This window comes from Tamandua tetradactyla, chromosome 13, assembly GCF_023851605.1.
Source record: "Tamandua tetradactyla isolate mTamTet1 chromosome 13, mTamTet1.pri, whole genome shotgun sequence".
Taxonomy (NCBI): domain Eukaryota; kingdom Metazoa; phylum Chordata; class Mammalia; order Pilosa; family Myrmecophagidae; genus Tamandua; species Tamandua tetradactyla.
Window position 1 is genome coordinate 51,440,601 of NC_135339.1, and position 19,494 is coordinate 51,460,094.

At 36.5% G+C, this 19,494-nt stretch overlaps 1 protein-coding gene across 1 annotated transcript in view; it reads right to left on the reverse strand.

The window, feature by feature from the left end:
- Positions 1-19,494, reverse strand: part of PDE6C (phosphodiesterase 6C) — an 82,436-nt gene that overhangs the window by 27,914 nt on the left and 35,028 nt on the right. Inside the window, exon 15 of the mRNA XM_077124391.1 lies at positions 13,082-13,169. Coding sequence (XP_076980506.1) covers positions 13,082-13,169 — 88 coding nt within the window. The remainder of the gene's footprint in view (positions 1-13,081; positions 13,170-19,494) is intronic.

Consider the following 19,494-nt stretch of genomic DNA (forward strand, 5'->3'; position numbering starts at 1 on the left):
TCAGCTAGTATGTGGCAGAGCTAGTTTCTCCACCAAGGCAGCAGGGCTGAAAAGTCCATGTTTTAAATCTCTACCATACACTATCTCTCAAGAAGGAGTCCAGAATCTGTTCCTGGCTTCAGCACTTGGTAAGTGTTTAACTTGGACATGTTATTTAACATCTGTAAGTATTTGTTTTCTTAATTGGGGGTAACAATTAAGAAAGTTACCCCAAAGTGCCTGGCACTTAGTCTGTGCTCAATAAATATTTGTGGATTGTTGAGTCAAATGAGATGATAACTGGGAATGTATTTCAAATCTGTAAATTGTTATAAAATATCCATTTTTTTGCTATATAATTGTTATTGTTATGTAAAATTTTTAGTCTAGCCCCAGGTTAGAAAAGAATTACAAACCTAAGACTGAGTATGGCTCTGTCATTCCAGGAGATTGAAATATTAGAAAGCAAGAGCTGGACAAAAATTCAAGTTTTAGATTCTACACTGAACAGCATATAAACCTTCATATAAGTCACTTGTTGTAACAACTTCCAGAATAAGGAAAACAGTATTTTACAAAGCAGATGAAATCCATAGAAGGGCAAGCTGTGATTTGTTCTGTTAAAACAATGATTTAATAACAGCAACTATAGTTAGCCTTTTAAAATTGATAGAATGAAGCAATGGTTGTTGAACACTCCAAAGTACAGTAAACAAAAGGAAAGCTTGTCTGGATCAAAATCAATTTCTTAGTTGGAACAGTTCACAGCAACCCATTATTTCTGAATTAAATCTTCTTCTGGTTAGATTATTTTCAATCTGGTCTAGATTGGCAGGGTAGGGGAGAGTAAATGGGGCATTTGTACTTTTAACCCCATATGATCTGCCCAAGTTTGGTACAATAGTGATCTTCCTTTTGGACTAGTGGTGACCCACTGGAACATTTACAGCAGTGGGTAGTCACTGCCTTTATTTCTTCTCTGATGTACATTGTTATGTTCAAAAAGTAGTGTTACTATATGCTTCAGACACATGGCACTTAAAATAAAACTTAATTGCTATGCTAGGAAAAAAGCTGATGAGGGAGATGTGTGGAATGTCTTAAACTTTTGGACAAATTAATAGTTGTGGCACATGAAGTCTTTTTAAGAAGCAAACAGCCTGCTGAACTTAAATAAATAGTCCCTTAGGACTGACTGCTTTGGCTCTACCACTTGGCAGATTGTACAGAGTATATAATGTACAATTATCAACCAAATAAATCAATATTTCTTAGGCAGCAGTTATTTTAATGCATGTGGCTTATATGTGTAAGCCCGGATACCTGTCACTGTCTGATAAAAATGCATGTCTGTGAGAGAAAAAGCTGTATATAAAGAGAAACAGAGAAATAAATATAACTAATAATGTATTTGTCATATTTTTTCCAATTCAAAATAATAAAACAGCTGTATTTAAGTTGGCATATTAACAAAAGGTCTTTCACACTACAAAGTGAGTCAGTACTGAATTTTTTTAAAAAGATGAATAATGAAATACTTTTAAAATGGTATAATCAAGAAATAAGGGTTTACATTAAACTTTTCGGTAATGCTTCTTTTGTACATAGCACAATGTTCCTGGATTACACTCATCTTTTCTTTTTCACATGTTTTCACTTTGACCTGAAAACATGTAAAACTCTCCTCATATAAAAGCCTTTCTTAATTTTATATTCTTTTTTATTTTCTATTTTTCTTTCACAGCTAAGATTCTTAAAAGAAGAGCCTCTAACAGATTTCCTTGTTAAGTTATAGTTAGGGATTCATGTAAAAGGTCATGGTTCTGTTTTTGTAGTAGTTGCTAAAAAGCTCTTGGCCAAATTTGTGGCCACCACTGTACACGTTTTGGGTGTATATTGTCTTTACCATGCTTTATATCATTTATTCTTATTCTTATTTTCCATGAACTCACATTTCCCAACATTTTCTTTGATGTTACGTAAAACAATTACATAATGTTTTGAATGCTCCCTTTAAAACCTTTTTGAAACAAATTGGGGATTAAACACATACATACATACACATGCATGTAATTTTTAACAAATCATCTTTGATGTCCTCAATTAATATTTACAATGTATAACTCAGGACTTCCAGTTAACGATAGCAAAAAGGGTTTTCTCTGTACTTTTGCTCCAAGCTCATACCCCTACTGGAGTAGGAGGAGGCAAGGAGAGGAGAAGAAAAGAATGTTTGTAGTAAGTGAAATGAGGAAATGGCCTCGCATGGACCAGGTAAAGAGAGGATGCTAAGAAATGCTATCTGTAAACCCAAACAGGATATAGATTCCACTCCCACCCCTCACTCCCAAATAAGTGTCACCATCTAAAAGGCGGAGCCAGTGATCTTTAATTACAGCAATTGTTGCAGGGATAGGAGAAGCTAGGATGACCATCTAAGACCCAGTTTGACACCAGAGAACAGCAACAGAGAGAGAACTAATGGATTAGCTATGTACTGACTCAAACTACTTACTATCCTAACCTAAAGAGAATGCTAGTGGGAAGAAGTGAAGAAGGGAAGGCAGACAGCAATGGCCAGATTCCAACACACAAAACCTGTAACTTCAAGAGCTTTGCTCAGTAATATCCTCACCAACTTTTTGAAAGCCAAAATCAAAGGGAGATGTATTCCCAAAACAAAAGATATAGTAGAATAGGTGAGTGAATGCTTGAGACAATAAATAGGAAGCTGATTATTTATCCAGCTCATTCCTGCCTTCCACTACAGTATTCTTTGGCAGATGGCAAGCTCCATTCAAGGATGAGTAATCTTCAAAAAGGAACAGGCATAAAACCTCTACATAAAGATGACAGGAACATAAAAGAATGTACAGACTCAATGCAGTTCTGATCAAAATAGCAGTGGGTTTCTGTGTGTGTGTAAATTGACAAACTGAATCTGAAATTCATATGGAAAAGCAAGGATCAATAAAAGGCAAGATGAGATTTAAGAGAACAAGGCTAGAGAACTTATACTATAAGAAACATATATTATAAGAAAATTATAGTAATTAAGACAATATGATACTGGCACAAAGAGAAATAAACTGATCAGTTGAACAGAATAGAGTACAGAAAGAGAGTCACACCTAAATAATCACCTGATTTATGATAAAGATAGCACTGTAATATAATGGAGAAAGGGTGGCCTTTTTAATAAACGGTGCTGGGTAACTCAATTACTACATGGAAAAAAATGTATCTTGACCCCTACCTCACACCATATATAAAAATGCAACATAAAAGGATTGCAGACCTAAATTAGAAAGGTAAACAATACTACTTTTAGAGAAAAATATCTCCATGCATTTGAATAGGCAAAGTTTTTTTTAAGAGGAGACAAAAAAAGCTAATCTTAAAAAAATTGATCAAATGGGCTATATTAAAATTAAGATCTTCTGTTCATCAAAAGCTACCATTAAGTGAATAAAAAGGAAACTGACAAAGAATGAGAAGATATTTTCAATACATACATATGACAAAAGACCAATAAACCAGAACATATAAAGAATCCCTAAAGATCAAGTTGAAAGAAAAGTCCATCCTCCCAAGAAGAGACCTTTGAAAGGCCAATAAACATATGAATTTTTTGCTCTAATGTATTAATCAATGCTGTTTAATTTGGTACAAATTAAATTCAATGCAAATTAAATCACAATGCAAACTACTACATCCTCTCCAGAAGGGCTAACTCAAGAAAGATGAAGAGTACCAAGTGTTGAGGAGAATGTAGAGCAACTGAAGTCTCATACAGTTTATAGGAGAATGTATATTGAAAAACCATTTTAGAAAACTGCATCAGAGCCACTAAGGCTGTATATATGTAGAGCCTATGACCAAGAAATTCCGTTCCTAAGAGCATACTAAAAAAAGATATATATGCATTTGTTCATCAAAAGACATGCACTAGAGGGGGTGCAAGGGTAGTTCAGTGGTAGGATTCTCACCTGCCATGCAGGAGACCTGGGTTTGATACCCAGTCCATGCACTTCCCAAAAACAAACAAACAAAAGTTCAACAAATGGTGCAGCAATAACAGGATACTCACATAGAAAAATAATGAAATGTGACCCTGCCATACAGCATACAAAAAAAACCCAAAACAGACATGCATGAAATAGTCACAGCAACACTCTTCATAATGGCCCCAACCTGGAAACAATCCAAATGTCTTTTCAACAGTTAACTGAATAAATAAATGTGTTCACACACACACGCACAGACACACATACATGCACACACGAGGAAAACAACAAAGGAAGAAGGAAACTCAAAAGTCAGATAAAAAATATATCAAAGGAATTACCCAATGAAACATATGAAAAATTCACACCAGAAGTTCTCCATAGTTTCTTCAAAGATGATATTGTAAGACAACAGTTGTCAAATAAAAAATGAACTCTCAGAGCCCAGTAGGATAATTAAGAGGAATGGAACTGAAAATAAAGACATTATGGTTGATGAAACCCATATAAATGGCTACCAAAAGAGAATAAACAACTGAAATGCAGTAGGGAACCTAGTTTATAGGCTTATGGAAATTAAAAAAAACAAAACAGAAATGAATAAAGATATAAAATGGCTATAAAGAGTATATAATAGATATGAATGACAAAGGAGATCTAACATATACATAATTGGTATCCTCGGTGTATTAGAAAAATGTTCAAAAATGTTTGGGAAACTTTCCTGAAATTTAAATATCTATGGATCATAAGTTAACCCATGAGCAGGAAAACTTGATGTAGAATGATTAACACCAAGAAAAATTCAGGTGAAGTTATTGAATCTCAAGAACAAAGAATCATATGAACATCTATGTAGGAAAAGCAAGTTATATGCAAGGAAGAAGATCAGATTGGCCATACATACCTCTTCATGGAAACACTTTAATCCTAAAAGATATTGGATTGGAGCAATGTCCTCACATTTCTCCAGGAAAAGAAAGTATAACTCAAGACCTTTACATCCTGCCAAACTGACCTTCAAATATAAATGTAAAAGATATTCTTAAGCATTTACTTAGCTTACCCCCTCTTCAAAAACTTCCAGATGATAAAAATCTTGCCAATGAAGATATGAGTCAAAATAGAATACACAGCACTGGAGAAGCCATGGTAAAAGGACTGATGGTAAATATTAGACCCATTTAAATGTAGAATTAAGAATAAACAATTGAGCAAATAATATAAATGCTATAAAGTCCAATAATTGTAAAAAAATAATAATGATAAATACCTTACAAAACAGGTGGAAATGTGGAAAAGTGTAAATATTCACATTTCTTCATTAACCTATTAATGTATACTATAAACTTAGTACATACATTTTTAAAATATCAAACACTTAAATGCTCAGCTATTACTTTTTGTAATTTTTCAGTCATTAATTCTAGAGAGTTCTTCAAGAATCACTATCTCTTGTGATAAAGAAACAATGATCTATAATTCTGCAATTCCTTCCACTACAAAATAATTTCTTCTGTTAAATTCAAATAAAGTTAAATGTAATACTTTGTATGTGTGTGTGTGTTTGTTTTTGTTTTTTTTTGCATGGGCAGGCACCGGGAATTGAACCCAGGTCTCCGGCATGGCAGGCAAGAACTCTGCCACTATTTTCCCCCTAAGATCAGGAACAAGACAAGGATGTCCACTATTGCCATTGTTATTCAACATTGTGTTGGAATTTCTAGCCACAGCAATTAGACAAGAAAAAGAAATACAAGTCATCAAAATTGGAAAGGAAGAAGTAAAACTCTCACTGTTAGCAGATGATATGATACTATGTTGAAAACCCCGAAAAATCCACAGCAAAACTCTATAGCTAATAAATGAGTACAACAAAGTGGCAGGTTACAAGATCAACACTCAAAAATCTGTAGTGTTTCTATACACTAGCAATGAGTAATCTGAGGGGAAAATCAAGGAAAAAATTCCATTTACGATTGCAACCAAAAGAATCATATTTAGTAATAAATTTAACTAAAGAGACAAAAGACCTATACAAAGAAAACTACAAAAAATTCTTAAAAGAAATCACAGAAGACCTAAATATATGGAAGGGCATACTGTGTTCATGGATTGGAAGACTAAATATAGTTAAGATGTCAAATCTACTTAAATTGATTTACAGATTCAATGCAATATCAAATAAAATCCCAAAATCTTGCTTTTCAGAAATAGAAAAATCAATAACCAAATTTATCTGGAAGGGCAGGGTGCCCCGAATAGCTAAAAGTATCCTGAGAAAGAAATATGAAGTCGGAGGTCTCACACTATCTGACTTTAAGGTGTATTATGAAGCTACAGTGGTCAAAACAGCATGGTACTGGCATCAAGATAGATATACTGACCAATGGAATCGAATAGAGTGTTCAGATATAGACCCTCTCATCTATGGACAATTGATCTTTGATAAGGCAATCAAACCATCCCACCTGGGACAGAACAGTCTCTTCACTAAATGGTGCCTAGAAAACTGGATATCCACATGCAAAAGAATGAAAGAGGATCCATATCTCACACCATATATAAAAATGAACTCAAAATGGATCAAAGACCTAAACATTAGATCTAAGACCATAAAACTGTTAGAAGAAAATATAGGGAAATATCTTAAAAATCTTATACTACGAGGTGGTTTCCTAGATCTACACCCAAAGCATGAGCATTGAAGAAAGAAAGAAAGAAATGGGAAGTCCTCAAAATTAAACACTTTTTTGCATCAAAGAATTTCGTCAAGAAAGTAAAAAGACAGCCTACACAATGGGAGACAATATTTGGAAACAATATATCAGATAAAGGTCTAGTATCCAGAATATATAAAGAGGTTGTTCAACTCAACAACAAAAAGACAGACCAGACAACCCAATTACAAAATGGGCAAAAGACTTGAACAGACACTTCTCAGAAGAGGAAATACAAATGGCCAAAAGGCACATGAAAAGATGCTCAACTTCCCTGACTATTAGGGAAATGCAAATCAAAACCACAATGAGAAATCATCTCACACCCACCAGAATGGCCATTATCAATAAAACAGAAAACGACAAGTGCATGGAGAGAATGTGGAGAAAGAAGCACACTTATCCACTGTGGGTGGGAATGTCAAATGGTATGACCACTATGGAAGGCAGTTTCGTGGGTCCTCAGGAAGCTAAGTATAGAATTGCCATATGACCCGGCAATACCATTGCTAGGTATCTACTCAGAGGACATGAGGGCAAAGACACAAACAGACATTTACACACCAATGTTTATAGCAGCATAATTTACAATTGCCAAGAGATGGAAACAGCCAAAATGTCCATCAACATATGAGTGGCTAAACAAGTTGGGGTATATACATATAATAGAATATTATGCAGGTACAAGACAGAATACAGTTATGAAGTATGTAACAACATGGATGGACCTTAAGGACATTATGCTGAGTGAAATTAGCCAGAAACAAAAGGACAAATACTGTATGGTCTCACTGATATGAACTGATATTAGTGAATGAACTTGGAGAATTTCAGTTGGTAACAGAAACCATCAGGAGATAGAAATAGAGTAAGATATTGGGTAATTGGCACTGAAGGGATACAGATTGTAGAAATGGACAGCACAATACTACCTAACTGTAATACAATTATGTTAAAATACTGAATGAAGCTGAATGTGAACATGATAGAGGGAGGAGGGCTGGGGGTACAAATGTAATCAGAAAGAAAGATAGACAATAAAGACTGGGATGGTATAATCTAGGAACACCTAGAGTGTATGATGATAGTGACTAAATATTCAAATTTAAAAATGTTTTTGCATGAGGAAGAACAAAGAAATGTCAATACTGCAAGGTGGTGAAAATAGATGTTAATTAATATTTTAAAATTTTAACTTACATGTGAGACTAAAGCAAAAAATGTTTATTTGGTACAAAATTTATATTTTGACTAGCGCAGTTCCTAATATCACTTTTGTGGACAGCTTAATTGAAGACCATAAGTACATGGAATCTTGAGTAGGGCATAAGATTTTGCAGGTTTGTCCAGAGTGATACCCCAATAAATCCCAGAGTGATTTGAACAGTGAATAAAAAGTATTTGCAAAGTCCCCTTGGGGGAATGGTGAGAAAGGGGGAAAATTCAACTTCCCCAAGTGAAGAATTCTTGATATTCTCACAACCAAAGCAATAGGCTGAGCCCCCAGTCTTGGGGTTTGTTCACATGAAACTAAACCCCACAAAGGACAGGTTAAGCCTACTTAAAATTAGGCCTAAGAGTCACCCCCAAGAGAACCTCTTTTGTTGCTCAGATGTGGCCTCTCTCTCCAGCCAACACAACAAGCAAACTCACTGCCCTCCCCCCTCTCTACGTGGGACATGACTCCCAGGGGTTTGGACCTTCCTGGCAACGTGGAACAGAAATCCTAGAATGAGCTGGGACTCAGCATCAAGGGATTGAGAAAACTTTCTCGACCAAAAGAGGGAAGAGTGAAATGAGACAAAGTGTCAATGGCTGAGGGATTCCAAACAGAGTCAAGAGGTTATCCTGAAGGTTATTCTTACGCATTAAATAGATATCACCTTGTTAGCTAAGATGTAATGGAGAGGCTGGAGGGAACTGACTGAAAATGTAGAGCTGTGTTCCAGTAGCCATGTTTCTTGAAGATGATTATATAATGATGTAGCTTTCGCAATGTGTCTGTGTGATCATGAAAACCTTGTGTCTGACGCTCCTTTTATCTACCTTATCAACAGACGAGTAAAACATATGGAATAAAAATAAATAAAAGGGGGAACAAATGTTAAAATAAATTTAGATTGAAATGCTAGTGATCAATGAAAGGGAGGGGTAAGGGATATGGTATGTATGAATTTTTTTCTGTTGTCTTTTTATTTCTTTTTCTGAATTGATGCAAATGTTCTAAGAAATGATCATGATGATGAATATGCAACTATGTGATGATATTGTGAATTACTGATTATATATGTAGAATGGAATGATTATAAGTTAAGAATGTTTGTGTTAGTTTGTAGTCATATTTTTTAATTTAAAAATTAATTTAAAAAGAATGTTTGAGTTTGTTGTTTTATTTTTAAAAAATTAAAAAATAAAATAGTAATACTTGAGAAACTAAAAAAAAAAAAAAAAAAGAACTCTGCCACTGTGCCACCATCGCCTGCCCAATACTTTTAATTTAAATAAATGGAACACTATTCAATAAAAAGAAATGAATAATTGATACACAACAAGCTGGACATGGACAACATGAGCATATTGCAAAATTATTACTCTTCATGAAAGAAGCCAGCACAAAAGAGTACATACTCTATAATTGCATTTAAAATAAAATTCTAGAAAGTTCAAATCTATCTATAGTGACTAAAAGCATTTATTGCTTGCCTGAGGCTAGGTGAGAGGAACGGATGGACAGAGAAGTGGTACCAGGAATCTTTTGGAGTGATAAAAGTGTTCTGTATCTTGATTTTGGTAGAGGTTTCACAAAAGAATAAAACTGAATGAGAATAAACGTAAAATAGAATTGTATGCTTTAAATGCATATAATTTATTGTACATATATTCTGCTCCAATAATATCGACAAAAACCTACCTTTGACTAAAAAAATGGCATGGCTACTATGATTCCATTTTTTCTAAAACAATTTCTCTCCTTACTACGTGTATATATTCATAGGGTGGTTGCAGTGAAGTTCAGAAATGTTAATGAAATATCTATTTCTTGGTAGAATTTGAAATGATGTTTTAATATTTATTTCTGATGTTTTCCCTATGACTTGAATTTTTATAGTGGACGAATAACTTTTACAACTATGAGTCATTCATTTAAAAAATATATTAGCGTGTGATATTTCATTTGTTTGCCTGAGCACTGTGCTGCTAACATTCTGTAAAAACAGGTGAACCAGAACAAGAGAGACCTATTTCCCAGTCCCACTCCTGCTGACCCCAACTTGCTCAGGAAGAATTTTTTTGATTAGGCCCCAAAATGAGTGCAAGTGACTCTAATTCATCCAGATTGGGCTCTCAGGTGAGGCGAGGCCAGGGAAGTCCTAATCTACACCCTGGTGACTGGGATACATGAGGATATATCACTAAAATAGTCTCAGCTGGCTGGTGGCCACACACAAGACTTAAATTTTTCTTCACTCCTTGTTTGTACAAAATGGGACAGGCTGATGGGGTTGATGTAAAAAGCATAGGTAAAGGTATCACACATTTTGTAGAGGTGTTTACAGGGTCCTGTTATTTATGTCAAGAAAATTATCTTGATATTTCCATAGTACATTACAATCTAAAAATGTTTGCTTCTGAAAATTTTGCTAACTAGATTTCCATGTATTCACTTAAGTTTTGAGGGTTGCTTTCTATCTGGCTGGAACACAACGAGCTCTATTTCTCAAAGCAGTGAATTCAACTCTACTGGGAGGAAAGGACATTTTGGCTCCACAGCCTTATAATATGAAAAAAAAATGTGAGTAATGCACATAAAACAGCATTGCTGATTAAATCCTAAGGCTTTTCCTCATTAAAAAAATTAAAATTTGTAAAACAGGGACATAGAAAAGTAAAAGGAGAACAGCACTGTGTTCCAAAAATGTAAAAGGAACATCTGAGGGCTAAAAATTCCATTTTTTTCCCCACATTCAATCTGACTACCCATAAATCAGCTCTGTGCCACTACATTGCCTAGAGACTCTATTTACAAGGCTTTAAAATATGGCAATTAGCAGGTCGAAAAGCATTGTAGAGAGGTCCTCACAAAGACGTTGTGGATTACCGAGATGCAATATTCCTTTTAAGAAAGAATAATAAGTCTTTATATAGCCATCAAAACTGGTTCAGACTGCAAAGTAAACAACAAAAAAACCTGAGATATAAAACTTTAACCATATTATAAACTGTCAGATCCCAGAAGGAAAACATAAAAGGTACTATGAGCCTTCAAGCATTTAAATATCTAACTGCCGTTTTAAATTGTATTTTATTTTGGTAAGTAAATGTACAATTCAATAATAAATGATATTTAGCACTGCCTGACTATACTATTACATAATCACTGTGATGTTCAGATAATTCTTAGTCAGAAATCAAGGATTATCTGAACCATCAAAATGAAGATTCAAAACAAATTGTGAAATAATAATTTACTCTTATCTTCCTGAATTACTTTCAATTCTACTCCTTCCTTTAATTCTACAAGGCAGATATTACCAGGTTTTTTAGGATGTGAATTTGCTGTCGAGAGAGATTCTGGATGCACTTTAGACACTGGGCTACAACCCGTGGAGCCCAGTCAGTAAGTACAGTATGGGACCCAGGATGTGTGTTTTAACAGCCTCCCCACACACATCTGTTAAACTGATGATTCTGAGTATCCATACCTAGAATCAGTGGTCTGAAGTCATAGGGTTAGCAGTCTGCTAAAAGCATTGCAGAATTCTGCCACAGCAGGTTTAGGATGAAAACGATGGGGCACTGCATCAATGTTAGGTTATTAAAAACACTCGAGTAGTTCTTTTCCTTTTTCCACTATTCTGCCCAGTCACTCTGACTTACAAGGTTTTTCTGCTTGGCTTATATATACCACCTTGGCTTTTCATTACTGAGAAAAAGTTAGCGTCATCTCTAAATTTCAACATTCCCTTGTGGTGGTTTGGAACTGTACGTACCCTCAGAAAATCATGTTCTTAATGCTATCGCATCCCCATAGGTGCGGACCCACTGTAAATAGCGTCTTTTGATGAAGTTACTTCAGTTAGGGCGTGACCCACCTCGTTCAGGATGGGCCTTAATCCTCTTACTGAAGTCTTTTATAAACGGGATGAATACACAAAGAGAGAGAGAGAAAACCATGGAAGCAAGAAGTTGAGATCAATGAAAGCTGGGAGAGAAAGGAGAGCCAGCAGAAACTGCCATGTGACAGAGGAGCCCGGGATCGCTGGCAGCCGGTCTTCAACAAGAAACCATCGCCTGATGATGCCTTGATTCGGACATTTTCCCACACTCTTATTGTAAACGAATAGGTTCCCATTTTTCAAGCCAAACCATTTCATGGTACTGCTTTGAGCAGCCTAGGACACTAAAACAACTCTGCTCTGAACATTTTGAGAAAGGTTGTTACTGAAACTGAGAAAAGCCCCATTCTCTGGAGAGATTACTTATCCTAATGAGTGTGTATATCTCCAATCAAGTTCTCCACACATGACAAAACAGTGTTCCCCTCAGCCTAACAGTGACTCATTTTAGTCATTTTGGATATGGAATATTCTTAAGAGACATTGAAAAAGTATAGTTAGATTGCACCCACACCACTTGCACTTATCTATATACCCCTTAAATAAAACTGATAAAGGGAACATGAATGACTTCTCCCTCTGGAATGCTAATAGTATATGATACATGGAAATCATAGTGAATTCAAGACCCACCTCAGAGTCACTTCCTTCATACAATTGTCCTATATTCCACCCTCCTTCTCCCCTTCCCCTGTTCCAATCCTCACATAATGTGTGGTCTCCATCTGGAACTCTTGGAGCATTGCTCAGTGCCTCTCTACGGCAGTTAGCCAATTCCGTGTTGTATCCCAATTCATGCCAGCCTCCCTTAAAGTAAAGCTTGGCTCCCTTAAAGGTCTCAACCAAGCTCTTACAGTGTATGCCCCGTAAATAGTGAATTAATAAGTAAATCCATGGCTGTGTGATCCCTTTTCTCCTTTACATTTATACATACTTTGGGCACAGAGCACTTTCCCATTCACCATCAGCTTTTCCTTCTTTCCCCACAAACCCACAGGGATTCTCAAACTTTCCTAAGACTTGAGTTTTGAACCCAAAAACTTGTATTTAATTCCAGAGCTCTTTTCTCTTCTGTCTCAGTTACTTCCAAACTGTTGTTGAGAAACTATCACAAGATAGCAATTTCTATCAATTGATTTTGTTAAGGGGATATACTGTCGGCCACCCTATCTCAAGGCCGCCCCGTGTCTAATCACTTTCTGTGGGTTAGTGCTTTGATCCAGAGCTTGCGAGCTGCCCTGGAGAGAGGCTCACATACCTTATCCTGCAGCAGAGTCTTGCTGTACTCCAGGTGGTGCCGCTCCAAAATGGAAGATCCATGAAGCTTGGCTAATGGAGATGTGGTTCTAGGAGGAAAGGGATATGCCACCCATATGGCTGTTTAAGGGTCAAGCGTAAGTCCACACCATATAGGATCTTTTCTCTCTCAGGAATTTTTTCCATTCTGCCTCCACCCCAGCCAATGTTTGTAAAATGGTCCAAAACAACCTATATAAAGGACTTTTTCTATTTAGAAGTTGAGAAAATGCCGTTTTTGAAAAAACAATCCATTCAAAAATCTAATTTGTTGCATGTATAAATGATTGAATTATTTAAATGAAGATATCTGATTCATTCTCTGTATCTAAAAATATTAAGTTCCCTGAAGCTTATGGTGGTAACTATGATTTACAGAACATACAGCAAACCTGTGGAAGCATATAAGTTATTTGCATAGGAAGTGTTAAGGATTTCCAGAAATCAAAATGAAAATTACCATAAAATAATATTTCTTTCCTCCCACAAGACAATGATGTAAACTTAAACTTCAGTATCCCATTTGTTAATGGTTAAAACACAGCTTTATGTAAGTGGGACATCAGTCTGAGGCGCCCTGTCTTTCTTCACTTCTTCTGTTTGAAGCAGGGGAAGCTACGCTGAAATAATTGAAAGGAAGAAAAGATAGAAAGAGGCTGAGGCCAAAGATCTATACAGATTTATGTGAAGACTTTATTATGGAAATATTGGACAAATAATTTTAAGGAATAAAGAAAGTAGAATTTAGGTGGCAGCTTTAATAGACAAATTTCATTTTAGTTTAGAGAGAATAGAATTTTAGGGAATGGGGGGAGGTTAAATGTTGACAGCAATCATTAACAGGTCAGGCAATACATGATTCTGGCAAGCCAGTGCTCTAGCTAGGAAACAGCCTATGTCTAGTCAATATTATAGTTGATTATAATTTTAACAAATGTTTGAATACCTATGCTGTGTCAGCACTGGAGATTTAAAAACAAATGAATAGAATTTAATTCCAGCTAGAAAGGAGTGGTATCTTTAATTTCTTTAGGTTTAAAAACATCAATCAAGAAGGGTTACTGGGGGAACTAGATATCACCCAGTCTTGAAATAACACCACCCAAATTACTTATTAATTGCAAAGGAGAAAATGTACCTTTGCAGTGCAGAGATCTTGAGTATACCACCCCTAAACAGTTTAACTCAATCTCATCAATTCTGGAACAGGTTGGTTTTATGGGCCGCCTGCTAAAATCACTAAGAGAAGCACATCATTTATGTAGAATTCCTGCCAAAAATGTTTACCCTGAACTTTGTAATCAGTACACAACTGGACAAATCCCAATTGAGGGGTATTCTGTAAAACAACTGGCCTGGACTCTTCAAAAGTGTCAGAGTCATGAAAGAAACAACAAGGTCGAGGAATTATCCAGGTTAAAAGAGATTAAAGTATTTGACAACTGAATGCAGTGTGATCCTTAATTAGATCCTGAATCAGGAAAAAAGAGCTCTAATAGACATTATTGGAATAATTAGAAAAATTAGAATAAGCATTCTTTATTGATGACAGTATTGCTTCAATGTTAAATTTCTTGAAGCTGATCATTGTATTGTGTTTATGTAGATTAGTGCCCTGCTTATTCTTAAGAAATACATGCTGAAATATTTAGGGGTAAAATGGCTTGTCTGCAACTGACTCACAAATGGTTCCCTAAAAAAAGGAACCATTTATACACACACATAGGCATCAACATGGATTTGGAGAGACAAATTTGGCAAAATATTTCCTTAAAAAAGTAATTTATAGAGAAGTTATTAGGAGTTTCAATGGCAGATTAAATAAATTTTTTAAAAAATCAAAAATTTTCTATATTTGAAAGTCTGGCAGCAGTAAGCTTGAAATATTGAAATAGTTTAGACTCCAATACTGTCCAGGCTTGCAGAGGGCGTAGAAAACCAGTGTTCCAGGAGAGGGGGTAGATACCCAATGTTCCAAGAGAGAAAAAGCAATCAAGATGATAGTGTGATCTGATTATTCAGCCTTGTCTTGACTTTCTAAGGAATTTTTTTTAAATTGAAACTCCAGCAGGTAGTTAAGATAGTAAAAACTAATTAGTCTGGAATCTCTGAAGGAATTTGAAAATGTGGTGGGAAACTATTGTCAGCATTCTCTGGGAACTCTGGCAGGGGTGGTGGTAGCAGTGGGGAAGGGAAAAGATGATTGAAAGCTGGAGGCGGGTAAATTTTATCCTAAAATTCAAGAAGTAGAAAATGGTGCAATGGGTTGATAGCAGAAAAGGGATATTAACACTGATCTCTGAAAAGTTTTGAAAATGGCTTAAGCAGACCAATGGAGAGCACTTACAGAAAAATTGCTGGGAATTTCCACTGAGGGTTTAGAAAGAGCAAATGATGCTGAGTTAGTCTTACGACCTCTTTTGTGATAGGATTTGGAAGAACAGAAGGGCAGGGACAGTGTGTGTCTGGAGTTGATAAGAAGTCTCATGCTTTCTGCTGTGCAAGTTGGAACATTGAGTGAATTCCTAAACAGCTGGAAGCAGACCTCAAGACTCTGTTCAACTGTTTGTCTTAGGTCAAAGGTAGGTTTCTAGCTCTTTGCCCCAGGGCTCTGCTCTTGGTTCTGCCCTCATACACAATATTTTCATTAACTTGAATAAATATTGATGGAAATCAGGACTGTTTAAGTTTCAGATGACAAAAATAAAAATTAAAAAAACTAGAAAAAATAATTATTTGGTTAACAGAATGTGGCTTAAATGGAGATTTCAATAAAGAGTACAATAAAGACTCAAATTAAGAAGACAAAGTTTGATTAGGGTTAAGCACAAAGTAGTTCAGGCCATGTCTAGATTATTGTGTCAAATGCCAAGACCCATATTTTAGGAATGACATGAAAACACTGGAATGGGTTCAGAAAAGAATAACAAATAAGACTAAATGTGTGGAAAATGTCATATAAGGGCAGGCCACGGTGGCTCAGCAGGCAGAGTTCTTGCCTGCCATGCCAGAGATGTGGGTTCAATTCCCAGTGCCTGCCCATGCAAAAAAAAAGAAAAATCATATAAGAAAAGGTTAAAATAACTTGGTGCATTCAACCAAGAAAAAAGAATATTTTGGTGAGGAGTCATGATAATTCTCTTTAATATATGAAGGAATAGCCTGTGGATGAGAAATTATATTTACTCTAGCAGGTCCAGAGAATTAAACTAGGACAAATAGGTAGAAGTTATAGGGAGACCAATTTTAGGTCAATATCAGGAAGAATATTCAACCATTAGAATCACCTAACAATAGAATGATCTGCCTTGTCAGCAAGTGGATTCTCCATTAGTGAAAATAATCAAATGTAGGGTAGAGGACAGAAGGAACAAATAATGCAAGAGAGTCCAACTTTGGGTGGGGGACTAGATAAATTCTAAAATTCTTCAGATTTTTTCTGAAAATACATTTCCCCAGGCACAACATTGACAAGACAAGAGAACCAAAGAGCTAAACAAGAAAAGGGGGATGAAAGAAGAATAGAAATCTATGAACATATTATAGAAGGAAACAAAAGAGAAGACATTAGAAAAATGAAGTAAACAAAGAAAGAGAACAAAAGAACTCAGGGAATAATGAAAAATTGAAAACAGTGGGGTTTTTAAGGTGTCATCAGAGGGCATAGTCTAAGGTTGGGTGATAAGGGTGGAAAACAGAACCAAGGATTCAGACATTTTGGAGATGAGTAATCAGACCAGGGGCACAAGGTCAACCCAAGAAACAGAAGCACCTGTGTCCTGACAACTTAAGGTCATTCCATAATAGTTGGATTGGTACCATTAGGGTGAAAGCAATAATCTAGTCTTTTTTTTTTTTCCACATGGGCAGGCACCAGGAATTAAACCCAGGTCTCTGGCATGGCAGGTGGGGATTCTGCCACTGAGCCACCATCACACTGTCCTTTTATCTTTTTTCTTTTTTTAATAATCCAGTCTTATTAAAACTTTTTGTTAACTGCATTTGCCAATGTAATTGCTCAATATCTTTATGTATTCCTGAGCAGTTCTTCTAACAGTCGTGGTACATAAAGAGAGTCATCAAGAATTGTTATTGAAGAACACTGTGCAAAAAGACTGCCAGTTGGAAAGACAGGGTAAGATGATGGCTTAGTGAGATGTAGAATTTAGTTTGTCCTCCAGAGCACCTAGTAAATACCCAGTACAGAACAAGTGCTGGGGCTACTTCAGTGCCCAGACATACAGTATGCAACAGTCTACACAAACTGGACTGGCTGAGACCCCACACAGAACTGCAAGTCCCCCAAACCACGGAGGCCAGCACCCCTCCCCCACGGGCACAGCATGGGAACCCCTCCCATGGTTCTGGGAGGGAAAAGGGGACAGACTTTACTAGCAGCAAGGGCTTAGCTCAACCAAGCTCCAATTGTGGAACAAATTTTAACTATTGAAAATAGGCCCCTAGCACAGATAAACCTGGAATAAGTGCTAGAGGTACTAGGAGTTTTTGCCCTGGTGGAGAAGGGAGCAAGGCTGACAGAAAAAAATAAAAGGCTTTTTGAGTCAGACAGCACAAAATACTAGAAAAGGGCTGGACCCTAAATAAGGGGGCCATAGAACCTGAGATACATAGAATCGTGTACCAACTTAAGCTCTTCATTGACAAACCTGAGGAGGAGTTTCCCCACTCTGAAAAGGTGCTTTTTTTTGCTTTATTTCTACTACTTTACAGCTCATTAGATAGAACTGGAAGGCTTTGCAGGCTTCAGCACTGCCCCAGGCATAGACTGAATTCAGCTTGTCTGAGAGACAAAGTAACTAGTCAGGTGAAAGGAGTTAATTCCCTAAAGGCTGTACCTTCCCCAAGAGAAAGGTGGGGCCCTGCTAGGTGGAATTCCTCCCTCAAAGAGTTCAGGCTCCAGGGACTGGAAACTGAAGCAATTAAAGCCACCCTACAACCTCACCTCTGTCTCAACCATGCACCCAGCAGGAACAGTCTGCTGAAGTTAAAGGTATCATTTTACACTAGTGGGAAGCCACAGGCAGAAAGTGCCACATGCTGGGCAGGACAGGAAAAGCACAGAGTCCAGAGGCTTCATAGGAAAGTCTGTCAACCTGCTGGGTCTCACCCTCAGGGGAAACTGATGCAGGTGACTCTTTCTTCCTGACATGAGGCCAGGCGGGTCTGGGAAAATATGACTGGCATCTATAATATCTGAGGAGACCCTCCTCAAAAAAAAAAAAAAAAGAAAAGAAAAGAAAGGTTCTACATATGCAAGTCTGAAAAAACAAATCATGGAACTTATGGGAATGAAAGGCAAAATAGAAGAGATGAAAAAAACAATGAAGACCTACAACAGTAGATTTGAAGAGACAGAAGAAAGGATCAGTGAACTAGAAGAGAGGATATCTGAAATCCTACACACAAAAGAAAAGATAAGGAAAAGAATGGAAAAATATGAGTAGTCTCAGGGAATTGAATGGCAACATGAAGCACACAAATATACATGTTGTGGGTGTCCCAGAAGGAGAAGAGAGGGAAAAGGAGGAGAAAGACCAATGGAGGAAATAATCACTGAAAATTTCCCATCTCTTATGAAAGACTTAAAATGACATATCCAAGAACTACAGCATACGCCAAACAGAATCGATCCAAATAGATGTACTCCAAAACACTTACTAATCATATTGTCAGATGTCAAAGAGAAAGAGAGAATTTTGAAAGCAGCAAGGGAAAAGCAATCCATCTCATACAAGGGAAGCCCAATAAGACTATGTGTGGATTTCTGAACAGAAACCATGGAGGCGAGAAGACAGTGGTATGATATATTTACAATTCTAAAAGAGAAAAACTGCCAACCAAGAATTCCATATTCAGCAAAACTGTCCTTCAAGAATGAGGGAGGGTGGTGCGATGGTGGCTCAGTGTCAGAATTCTTGTCTGCCATGCTGGAGAACTGGGTTCGATTTCCAGTGCCTGCCCATTCAAAAAAAAAAAAATGAGGAAGTGAGATTAAAACATTTTCAGAGAATCACTGAGAGAATTTGTGACCAAGAGACTTGCCCTACAAGAAGTAGTAAAGGGAGCAGTACAGGCAGATAGGAAAAGGGAGGAGAGAGGTCTGGAGAAGACTATAGAAATGAAGACTATCAGTAAAGGTAAAAAGAGAAAAAAATTAGATATGACATATAAAACCCAAAAGGCAAAATGGTAGAAGAAAGTACTGCCTTTACAATAATAACACATTTAGTAATAATACTAAATGTTAATAAGATTAAACTCCCAATCAACAGACATAGACTGGGAGAATGGACTAAAAAACAGGACCCATCTATATGCTATCTAGACTCATTTTAGACCCAAGGACAAAAATAG